The 12,458-nt window shown below is 36.7% G+C and overlaps 1 protein-coding gene across 1 annotated transcript in view; it reads left to right on the top strand.

The window, feature by feature from the left end:
* LRRK2 (leucine rich repeat kinase 2) overlaps positions 1–12,458 on the top strand; it is a gene marked incomplete at its 5' end in the record, with an annotated part of 171,217 nt that overhangs the window by 26,711 nt on the left and 132,048 nt on the right. Inside the window, 5 exons of the mRNA XM_045296388.1 lie at positions 1,687–1,806; positions 2,687–2,829; positions 2,927–3,006; positions 4,435–4,541; positions 9,560–9,689. Of these exons, the coding sequence (XP_045152323.1) occupies positions 1,687–1,806; positions 2,687–2,829; positions 2,927–3,006; positions 4,435–4,541; positions 9,560–9,689 (580 nt within the window). The remainder of the gene's footprint in view (positions 1–1,686; positions 1,807–2,686; positions 2,830–2,926; positions 3,007–4,434; positions 4,542–9,559; positions 9,690–12,458) is intronic.

Genomic DNA, 12,458 nt, shown 5'->3' with positions numbered 1-12,458 from the left:
AAGCTTTTAAGACCCCAGACGCTATATCTTTTGATAGCCGGGCACCATCAGCTTTCTTCACCACATTTGCTTATTCACCCGCTTTGTCTTCAGAGCAAGGCACTTCTTAACCGTGTCAACAACCATGTCTCTTTCGTCTTCAGCTTCTCAGCTATGCAATTCCTTAGCCTCTGCCATATTATGTTGAGCAAGGAGCCTACTGCTCTGTCTCCAGGTCTCCACTCAGCTCCTCTACACTGTCTCATGGTCTTGGAATGGTGGCCTGTGGTGGATCTGCTGCCTCTGCCACTTGAGGCAGGCATCTCTCACGCACTTGGTTGATGGCTCTTCTTTTGTGATGGTTATGGAACCTCCTGTACCTGCTGCTGAGAAGACTTTCTCATAGCCAATATGAATGCAAAACTGACCAATCCCCGAGTTTTCTATACTTTCTTCTCATGTGTCTACCAAGCCACTGGATGGGAGTTACAAAAACCATGAATGGAAGAGCCATGCCAAGTAATTTTACTTCATTACAATATAATATTTTATTATGTGGGATATAGAACAATATAGAGACTCTTGAACTCGCTCTTGAATGTAAGGTAGCTAAACCAAATGGAAGAAGTGACAGAGTTAAACATCAAGTCAGAAAATGTCAATGGGCATCTCAGAATACGAAGTCAAGTATTATAACGAAATGTGCAATGACATAGTTAGAAAACCAAAAAGGAAAAGCCCACTCGACATATATCAGCTTGAGAGAAATGAGGAAAAATTCAAATCTCAAATTGCAATGTTGAAAGATCTTATAGGCAAAATATTGAACCATACTGTAAGCATCAAAAGATGATGGAGGGAATACACAAGTGTCACTGTACCTAATAGAACAGGTCCCCATTCAGTAATTTCATGAGGTAGCATATGGTCAAGAACTCATGGTGCAAAAAGAAGTGTAAGCTGCACTGAAGGCATTATCAAAATAATACTCAATGCCATCAAGTTGACTTTAGCTCATAGTGGCCCTGAAGACCAGTGAAGAAATGCCCCTGGGGGTTTCTGTGGCTGTACATCTTCACCGGAGTAGAAACCCTCATCTCTCTCCCTCAAAGTGGTTGGTAGTTTTGAACTACTGACCTTGATGTTAGCAGTTCAATATATAATTCATTATGCCACCAAATCTTCAGGAATTGATGCAATATCATCAATACATGATCAAATAATGGTAAAGGTTCTGATTAGTTTTCTGAGAAGAATTCCTTTAAGGGAAAGAAGAGCGTTTCAGTCAAAGGATTTAACAGGTAGGCAGCGTTTTAAAGATTTCCATGTCCTATAGGGCAGGAAGGCTTTTATTTTGCACAGAGAATCTTGGGGGACTATGTGTAATAGACACTTCATTATGTTTGCATAATGACAACTTGAGAGGGAGTCAGACACCCCCAAGTTAAGATCATCCAAATTTGTGTCATTATTTTGGTTCAGTCTCTCTCGTTGTATGTGTAAGATAATTAAATGATACATTAAGTAAATTTTATAAATTAACTTCAGCATGCTAAGCTATTTAACTTAAAATGATGGTTTTAATGCCAGCAAAGTATGCAGTTACATACTTAAAGGTAATATACTTACTTAAAGTTAAATTACACACTTAAAGGTGATATAAGTTCCCTGGAGGAGGAATCATCTAATACATTATTTAACTTTTAGGTAATTTTTTTAATATTCTGGTCTTGAATGAGGTCCATGAGTATGTGGTAAAGGCTGTGCAACACTATTCAAGGAATGCAACGTTACAGATCTCGGCACTCAGCTGTTTGGCCCTCCTCAGTAAGTAACTTTCCCAAGGAGACTATTTTGTTTTAAAATCATTTTATTGGGGGCTCTTACAACTCTTATCACAATCCATACATCCATCCATTGTATCAAGCACATTTGTTGCCATCATCACTCTCAAAATATTTTCTTTCTACTTGAGCCCTTGGTATCAGCTCCTCATTTTTTCCCTCCCTCTCCCACACTCCCTCCCTGCCCTTGACAATTTATAAATTATTATTATTTTTCATGTCTTACACTGTCCAATGAAGGAGACTATTTTTATAGGTGAAATTGATTTTGACATTTATTATATTATCACAAAAAATCATAGTTAGATAAAGCAATGTAACTTGTTGTAATATCCCAATATGATTCTTTTCCCAAATCATTTCCAAGGAAGCTAACACTTGTGACAAGCATGTATATCTTTGTCATATAGGATTTTGCTTTAGGTCCTTGAGTTAGCATATTATTAAGGGGTTGATCATTTCAGTAAATTCTCTAGCTTATTAATTTTGCTTGGTACCCTCTTCCTCAGTCTCATTTATCTGGATATAGTGACAATATTGACACTGCTATGCGGTGTGTAATGTGTTCGTGGGGTCTCTGGGTGATAAAAGCGGTTAGCCTACTCAGCTATACATGTTTAAAGGCAGGACTTTCAAGTTCTCCAAAAAGCCTGGCAGTCTACTTCCAAAATTAGGTCCCTGAGAACCCTTCTATCACACCTGGGGGTCATCATAAGTCATTTGGTTGAAAAATACATTAGAAATTACTTTGTAATTTTCCGTTAGGCTCTACCAATGAACAACTCACTACTGATAACATTTCAAGCATAGAAACTTAGAGCTCCTCATTCAAACTAATTAAACTATGTCTGTATATTTTCAAGCTGAGACCATTTTCTTAAATCAAGACTTAGAGGAAAAGAATGATAATCCAGGGAATGATGCTGAAGAGGAAGAGGAAAAGTTGTTTTGGCTGGAAGCCTGTTACAAAGCCTTAATTTGGCATAGAAAGAACAAACATGTGCAGGTCAGTCTGTTTTGTAAAGTCTGTAGTGATTCAATATTATGTGTGTACAAAAAATGCATGGTTCTGCAGATTTCTTATTTTTCCTCTTCTAATCTAGGAGGCCGCATGCTGGGCACTCAATAATCTCCTCTTGTACCAAAGCAGATTGCAGGAGAAGGTCGGAGATGAAGACGGCCAGTCAGTAGTTTTTATTTTATATGATAAAAGTTGTTAGTTTCACTTCTGATTCATACATATGACATATTTTAGCTACAATTTTTATTGTGGGGGGATATTTCTGATGTCATCTTTGATACTAGTAATGCTATCACAAATCCGTTGATACATAATTTTTGCATTTCCTTATCTTTGATAGGCAGAAAAGAGGTGTTCTGTTGGAGAGTGGTCCTGAAAGATTTGGAATCAAGCAAAATTCAGTAATTTATGAATCGTGGAGGAATATTTTCCACTTTTCTGACTGATCATTTAGAAAATGCTTTCATAATTTGTCTCAGGTGACAGGCATTGCAGCGCCATCTGTGACCTTGTCTACCGCTGTGACTCGCCAGCTGGTTGTCCGTATCAGAAATTAGATTTGGTTAGGAAGCCTCCTAGAGCGGTCCCCCACCTGATGTGGCCATTTTGACCCATCTTCTAGTGAGAGAGCTATTTGAAGCCATCAGCTCTTGAGGAGGCTTTCAACAGCAGCTTCCTTTCAAACATCATGCAAACCCTTTCTCCTCGAGGACCGCTGTAAAAGGAGTAGCCTGTGGAGGAGAATTAGTCCATGTTGTATGCCCAGGAGACTTGGGGCCTATACTCTTGCCCACTCCTTATACTCCTAGAGGTGCTATTTGATCTGTTAACTTCTGTGCTTTTTTTAAAATGGGAATGATTCACCTCAGAAACTTAAATAATAAAATTCTCTATCTCAAATCTTGATAGCTTATTTGCATAGTTTCCTTATGCAATCTTTCAGTAAAAAAAAGGAATCAACTAAACAAGTGATATTTAATTAAACAACTTCATTTTGAAAAGAAAGAGTAAGTCTTTAGAAACTTGTATGTTGAGGCACTATTCTAATGATTCCATGTTAGGAGAAATGAAGAAACAAGTGAGATTCATGCTGTAGCTTATAAATTTCAGTTTATAGTATTTAACTTTAATAGTAATAGATTTATAAACTATATCTACTATTAGAAGAAAAAAATGTATGTTACAGGCCTTCAAGACCCTTTAAGAGGGTTTTAAACCTGAGTGACCTCTCTATTTAACTTTTTTGCTTTTCTTTAGTCACCTACAAATGTTCTATTTCTATCTATCGTCCAGTATCTTCTTCCTCTCACTTCACCTTTTTCCTTCCTGGAACTCTTTTTATAGTTGCTGAGATTTCTTTTTCTCTACTGCTTATTAACTTTGGTTAAAAACATGTAAATGCAAATTACATTAGTATTTAATGGATTCGCACCTAACTTTTAAATTGAAAATGACTTCACTAAAATTCACTCTAGTAACTGGACGTATTCTAGATATGCAATTTTTTGTTGTTAGAGATTGTATAATATTGAGTATTTGAGCAAAGTATTAAAAAGTTAACTGTCAATATTGTTGCTGAATTTTTGAAAGATTCCCAGCTCATAGGGAAGTGATGCTGTCCATGCTGATGCACACTTCTTCAAAAGAAGTCTTCCAGGCATCTGCAAATGCACTGTCAACTCTGTTAGAACAAAATGGTAAGGGAGGCATTCTACATTTAATAAAAGGAAAAGTATTTTGCGGTTATTTTTATTATAAAACTAATTTGGTGTAACAATTTAGATACATAGATATAGATCTGTTATGATAAATATATTAAAAATAATGAAAAAACAAATATTTTAATATATATTCTTCCTGATATCTACACACTCATTTACTGACATATACAGTATATTTTTGTACAAATGGAATTATATTCTTTTATAACAATATTTTTCATTTTTAAATACATGTAGATTTTTTATAGCATCCCTTGCAAGGATTGTGTATTTTTCTTAATATGCATATATCCTACTCATGAACCAGTTTGTGGTTGTTGGAGTTTTAGCTTTTCCTTTGGCCTGTTTGTTTTTCAACCTGTAGTAAATGCCCGATGTTTGCTTTATTTATTGATTGATGTTAGTGTTTAACTGTTATAAATGGTTCCTTTCTTAAGAAAACCTTAACATAATGCAACTGTCTGGGTGGAGAGATAGATACCAAATTAAGATTTGGTAAAATTGGTTCATTATAAAAATTTTTATGTTGCTATATTTTTCTTTCAATGATCCTTTTCTTGTATGTTTTATATGCCTGGTGATTAGCTGTGCTTCATTGTAAGGGGGGTGGAAGTGGCTCAGACCCTGTTGGAAGGATTCCTGAGGTTTAAGATTGATGTTCAGGCAGTTCAAATTCCTGTTCTCATAAACAGGAAATGCTGTTGAAAAGCCTTGGGAGAGAACTCATTATAAAGGCATCGGGACTTGGCAACTCTTGCAGGATATTTTTAGAGGGAGGGAAGATAGAGAAAACTGCTGAAAGCTTCAGACCAGTGTTTGTACCAACCTTTACTAGAAAATCTAAGTAGAGTGAAAGGAATGAAGAAAACAGTCCTCTCTCTCCTTTCTCATATCACCTTTCTGATGGCCGTGTAATGAAAGATCACCGAGTGACAGACATGCCCTGCAGGTAGACAGAGCTGTGTGTGGAAATCTCACTCCTGGTAATGAGGCTGGGTTTGGCTACTTTTGTGTGGAGCACCTTAAAGAGGATATAAATACTGTGTACAAACAATGCTGCGTGGGCACTGCATTTCTTGATAGATCAGGACTGCTTCATACAGTGTCAGAATTAATTGGGTTTGGAGTCAACTTTGATTTCTTTGTTCAAAATCAGTTCTCCACTTTCTCTGGTTCCTTACTTCTTGGGTTTTGGCCAACAGTTACATAAACTGTGCTCAGATCTCTTTATATTGCCTTTGGAGGTGTACCCTAAGAAAGTACTAAGAACTTGAGCAACCTCTATGGGCAACTTTTCACGGAAAGACTTTTGGGGACATTAGTTATGCACAGCTGGGTCTGGACAATAAATAAAAGAAAGGGTGAATTTGCTGCTAGGAAAGCTGTGCACAGCCTGGTGGCTTCAGGGTGAAATCGCAAACATTTTGTGTTACATTTTCCTCATTTGATTAAATTTATTCACTCCGTTAATACCTAATGAGCTTCATCTATGTGTCCGACTTGGGATATATCAGTTAACAAAAGAGATAAAATTTCCTGTTTCTTGGAGCTTAAACTCTGGTGGGAAAAGTCTATTAGATAGTTATATATTGTCTATTAAGTAGTTAAGGACATACTATATATAGTCTATTAGACAGTTAAGATAAAAATAGATAAAACAGGAGAATATAAAAGCTTAGGAATCTAAGGAGATAAAATTGTGACCAAGCAGCCAGAAAAATATCACTGAGAAAGTGACTATTGAGTCAAGACCTGAAAGAGTTGTTTGTTGTTATTGACCTTTGAAAGCATATTCTGCATCACTCAAATAAGTGGCTAAAGTCTGGATTATTATGTGAAAAGTTTGTATTACTGTGTTACTCTGGGCAGATTAGAGAAATAAGTTCATAAACACGCATATGTGTATAAGAAAAAGGTTTATATACAAGAGCAATTGAATGTTGAGAAAACATCCCAGTCTAGTCCAGGTCAAGTCCACAAGTCTCATATTAGCCCATATGTCCAATACCGATCTGTAAAGTCCTCTTCAGACTCACAAAACACATGCAGAAGATCACAGACCAGTGGGTTGGAAGTCTTGTGGATCCAGTGGCATCGTAAGCATCTCAGCGCTGGCAGGGGTCTCCACATGGCTTCTCCAGTTCCCAGGGCACGGGGGTCTATCAGCAAAGTGCCATGTGTCTTGTCAGTAGAGCTTCTCTCATGGAGTGAGCAGAGAGAGAGAATGTCTCCCACCTCCAGGAAAGAAAACACAGGAATTTCCAGAATCCTCAGGGGAAGGTCATGGCCACACAGAGGCCTCATTGGCTATACAATGATTGATAGGCAGGACTCCACCCCTTCAATCGTAGTCCTCTCAAATTGACAACAGATTATATAACTACCACAATTACTCTGAAATAGCATGTGTAAAATGTTCTGTCAACTCTGAAGTGACTCAATTATATAATGTCTTTTCTAAGACTTAATGTCTGGTGAAATTTGAATTCTCTGTTCTCAAATCGCAATCACTGTTTTCTTGAACACTGTGTTGGTTGTCCAGTTCATGTATATCTAGGACAGTGTTTCTTAAATATGGTCTTCATACTTGGGAACTTATTGAGATGATAAATTCTGGGGCCCTATTGAATCATACACGGGTCCCTAGTTATGCTGTCAGGTCAGAATTGGACTGCAAAAAAAAAAAAATTGCTACTTGGGAGAAAGATGAGATTCTCTGCTCCAGTGAAGTTTTGCAATCTCAGAAACCTGATATAGTGTCACTGTGAGTGGGATTTGGCTCAGTGGCAGTGGGTTTGGGTTTTACTGGGTTATAAACGCTAGAGATCCAAAACTCAAACCAAGCTTACTGTCATTGAGTGGATACAGAGTTATAGGCCAGACTAGTACTGCCTCTTTGAATTTCCAATACTTAAATCTTTATGGAAGCAACAGCCTCGGCATTTTCTTGTGAAGCAACTGGTATGTTTGAGCTACTGACCTTGTGGCACCACTACTTCAAACTCTAGAATAAGATCCAACCATCTTTCTCTTATTAATAAGCCCTCCCAGATGATTCTGAAGTACAGAAAAATTTTGAAAGACACTGACCTAGAATTGCTTCTCTCTTTTAAATAATCCCTGTTTAAAATTTAGTGACTTTGAAAGGGGTTATCACACCTTGTGACTATGATCAAGAAAAGTATCCAGCTTATATTTTAATGTGTGATATTTTGGGTATCTTTAAAAAGTATGCACTGGCAGTTATTTTTATTGACATATAATTTGCATATCATACATTTCAATAATTCAATTATATTCAAAAGAGTTATATAGTCATCACCACAATCCATCCAAAAAATGGAGACAACTGTTCTTCCTTGTACTCATTGTTAGTTCCTCATTTCCTACCAATCTCTCCTATCATACCCCTAGGAAACTATTAATCCATCTGCTATCTCTATAGATTTCCCTTTTCCGGATTTCATTACCGAAAACACACACAAAATCAAACAAAAAACAACCTAACAATGACAGAATAAAACAAGAAGCTCAATTTTTTAAAAGGCAGATCATATAAAAATTGGAACATTGGATCAAAAGGAAATTGACTGACAAGGTGTCACATTTCAACCTAACTACAACTACACTGTCTCCTAACAAGGTTATCCCATCCCTGGTCGGTAGACTGAAGGGATTCACTGAGGCTTACTCTACATGGAGGAACCTGCAAATGGCCTTTGGGCTTTCACTGTCATCCACAGCCTTCTGCAAATGGAGCGTTCAAAATTTAAGGTCTAATACCATTCCTTCCTCAGGATTTGGAGTTTATTACTTACAATCCTTGGATCATAGGTTGGTGTGCTTCTGTTCGGAGTTAGCTGTAGCCTTAAATATATGGCTGCTTGTTTTAAGACAAGCCTTTAAGACCTTAGAATCTATTCTTTCTGATAGGCACCTTCTGCTATCTTGATCACATTTTGGCAGAGTTTTAAAAATATTGGTAGTATTTTATAGTATGCATATGCTTCAGTTTGTTTCTGTTTTCTCTCCTTTCTTTTTTCCTAATTAATTGATGTTTCATATTTAAGAATAACATGCAAGTTGACAATTTCTAAGCTTTTAAAAATACTACTTTGAAAATGTTGAACCCCAGTGTATAATGTTGAAGTCATATTTACATAGAGGCTTCAAGATGATTTCCATGGAAATTTCAAGACAACGTGTTTACATTTGGAGAAGGGGGGTTTATTATATAAAGATTTATAAACATTACTGCCTGCATATAGTTATAGATCCCAGTAGAATGAATGTAAAGTCAGTTGTAAAGCCGAGTGTGTTTCCTAAGCATTAACAATTATTTTCATAATGCTCTGTGAAAATAAATGTAGTTTTTTATGCTGTATATTAGTGCATTTAATCCTGTTTGACATGGTAGCATGCATAGAAATTATGATGCTCAAAGGGCTTCTGTGGCCAAAAGATCATAGCTTAAAACAACCCAGTTGGATTGCTGGTTGCCATCCCTGGCTCCATCGGACCCGCTGCGCCCATTTCTCAATCAACAGTTGAAGTAATGAATGGTGGCTCATTCTTAGCTTTCTAATGTCCAGCATACTTGATGAATCATAATTCTATGTAAGCACAGTTATTTTGTGAAATTACTTTAAACATCAGGAGGAGACTTAGCTCTTATTTTGCAGACCATTATCTAAAAGATTTTTTTTTCATTATTTCAATAACATTTGATTTGAATGGGATCGTAATGATCACATTAGAGCCAGGCCATTTTTTGAATTAAGTATTGTAAACCACAATTTCATCAAGAGCGTCAAAATGTATAAAAGTCTAAAATGCCATGTTTTGAAATAAACATGAATTTTAATCATTAATTAAAATTATATATTTTTGGTATATTCTCTTTTATGAATTTTGACTCTTTTAAGCTTCCTCATGTGATTATAAACTTATGTAACTATGCTCTGATTTCTGTAACACTAATACAAATTTTATAGTTAATTTCAGAAAAATCCTATTGTCAAAAGGAATATACTTGAATGTACTGGAATTAGTGCAGAGGCATATACACTCTCCTGAAGTGGCTGAAAGTGGATGTAAGATGCTAAATCATCTTTTTGAAGGAAGGTAATATAAATTCATGAACTTATGAAGAATATGTAATATTGGACTAAGTAGAATATTGCTATTTCAAGAATATTTCAAAGAATGAAAAGAAAAGCATAAATATTTAAAGATAGAAACATTTTACAATATAATGTTATGTTGCCAGTATCATATACTTAAGTAATCTGAGCCATGACTGGAATCACAGAAGTTGTAGAAATCTTTTGGAAGATTTACTTTTGATCTTGCTGTGTGGTGCTGGCTACATTTTAAGTATTTATGAAAGGTAGAAAAGAAGAGATAAAATCTAGTCGATTAAGCGTTTTAACTATTGTTTTTCTCACAATGAGTATATAATTTTATTACTACTCCTTTATTTGAATAAGTGTTACCGTCTCTGTTGCTTCCACTCTCACTGAGTAAACTCCTCCTCTCATCTAGTCTAGATCCAGAAATGCTAAGATTACATGGCTGGTTAGTAACTCAATAGTCCCGATTCTTTACTGGGCCTGAAGAGAGGTGCAAGGATCATAAATGCTGGTTTAAAACAATCTGTGTAAAAGATCAAGACTAACTTACAAAATCAGTTGTTGTTGTTGTTGTTAGGTTCTGTGCAGTTGGTTCGGACCCAGCAGCCCTACGCACCGCAGGATGAAATGCTGGCCTGCCCTGGGCCATCCTCCCAATTGCTGCTGTTCGAGCCCACTCTTGTAGCCACTTTGTCAATCCATCCAGGGCGCCCCTCTTTTTTGCTGCCTTTCTGCTCTACTGAGCATGATATATTTCTCTAGGGACTGGTCTCCTGACAACATGACTCAAGTATGAGACAGAGGCTCACCAATCTTGTCTCCAGGGAGCATTCTAGCTGTACTTCTTCCAAGACAGACGTTTGTTCTTTTAGAAGTTCATGGTACTTTCAATATTTTTCACCAACACCATAGTTCAAATGCGTTGATCTTTCGTTGGTTTTCCTTATTCAGTGTCCAACTTTCACATCCATATAAGGTGATTGAAAATACCATGGCTTGGGTCAAGCATACTTTATTTCTCAAAGTAACATCCTTGCTTTTCAGCACATTAAAGAGCAGAAGGTTTACCTAAAGCAAGGTGTTATTTGATCCCTTTGCTACTTCCATAAGCATTGATTATGGATCTAAACAAGATGAAATCCCAACAACTTCAGTCTTTTCTCCATTTATCATGACATCACCTATTGGTCCAGTGTGAGGGTTTGGGTTTTCTTTACACTCAATTGTAATCCATGCTGAAGGCTACAGTCCTTGATGTTTATCAGGAAGTGCTTCACATCCTCCTCACTTTCAGCAAGGTTGTGTCATCTGCATATGGCAAATTGCTAATAAGATTTCCTCCCATCCTGATACTGCATTCTGCACCATATAATCCAGCTTTATTTATGACTTATTCAGCATACAGATTGAATAAGTATGATGAGAGGATACAACACATTTCCTGATTCTAAATCATGCAGGAGTCTGCTATTTGGTTTGCCCAACTGTCTCTTGATCCATGTACAGGTTGTGCATGAGCACAGTTAAGTATCTGGGATTCTCGTTCTTCTCAAGGCTATCCACAAAGACAAAAGTCTTGCATAGTCAGTAAAGCAGAAGTAAGTATCTTTCTGGTGTTCTCTGCTTTCAATCAAGATCCACCTGACGTTCGTAATGCTATCCCTTATTCCATGTCCTTTTCTGAATCTGGCTTGAAACTACAGCAGCTTCCTGTAAATATACTACTGCAACTTCTGTTGGATGATCTTCAGAAAAATTTGACTTGCATGTCATACCATGATATTGCTTGGTAATTTGAGTATCCTCTTGGGCCATCTTTCTTGGGTACAACTATGACTCTTTTCCAATCAGTTGGCCAACCACCTGTCTTCCAAATTTCCTGGCATAGCCTAGTGAGTACTTTCAATGCTTCTTCAGCGTGTGGAAACATTTCAGTGGGTATTCCATCAATTCCTGGAGCCTTCTTTTTGGCCAGTGCTTGCAGTGCAGTTTGGACATCTGCCGTCGGCACCATGGGTTGTTGCACATATGCACATGTGCTAGTTCTTTTTACAAGGACTCTGGACATTCTTTTCTCCTTCTTTTGATGCTTCCTGAATCAATTAATATTTTTCTCATAGAATCTTTCAATATTACAACTAAAGGTTTGAATTTTTTCCCCTTGAATTCTTTCAGTTAAGATATGCGGAGTGTGTTCTTTTTGGTTTTCTAACTCTGCCTTTGCATATTGCATTATAATGTTTTACATTGTCTTTTCAAGCTGCCCTTTGAAATATTCTGTTTCACTCTTTGAATTCATCATGTTTCTATCTGCTCTAGCTACTCAAATATTAAGAGCAGGTTTTAGAGACTCTTTTGACATTCCCTTTGAGCTTTTCTTTCTTGCCTGTCTTTTTTATTATCTTTTGATTTCTTCATGGCTAATGTTCTCGATATCCTTCCATAGCTCAGCATGCCTTGTATCATTAATGTTTAATGCATCAACTTTTTTCTTGAGATGTGTGGGTGGTATATACTCAAGGTGATATTTTGGCTTATGTGTACATGTGTTACTTTTTTCAGCATCAACCCAAACTTATATATGAGTAATTGATAGGCTGTGTTACAGTTGGCCCCAGGCGTGGTTTTAGCTACTGATATTGAGCTTCTTCATGGTTTCTTCCCACAATTGTGGTCAATTTGGTTTCTGTGTATTTTATCTGGAGATAAAATCGATGTGTAGAGTCACTGTGTTGTTGAGAAAAGATATTTGATTGAAGAA

This window comes from Echinops telfairi, unplaced genomic scaffold, assembly GCF_000313985.2.
Source record: "Echinops telfairi isolate 266 unplaced genomic scaffold, ASM31398v2 ScPeMD7_7406;HRSCAF=8444, whole genome shotgun sequence".
Lineage (NCBI taxonomy): Eukaryota > Metazoa > Chordata > Mammalia > Afrosoricida > Tenrecidae > Echinops > Echinops telfairi.
The sequence above is the reverse complement of the archived record's forward strand: the minus strand, read 5'-3'. Positions and strand labels throughout refer to the sequence as shown.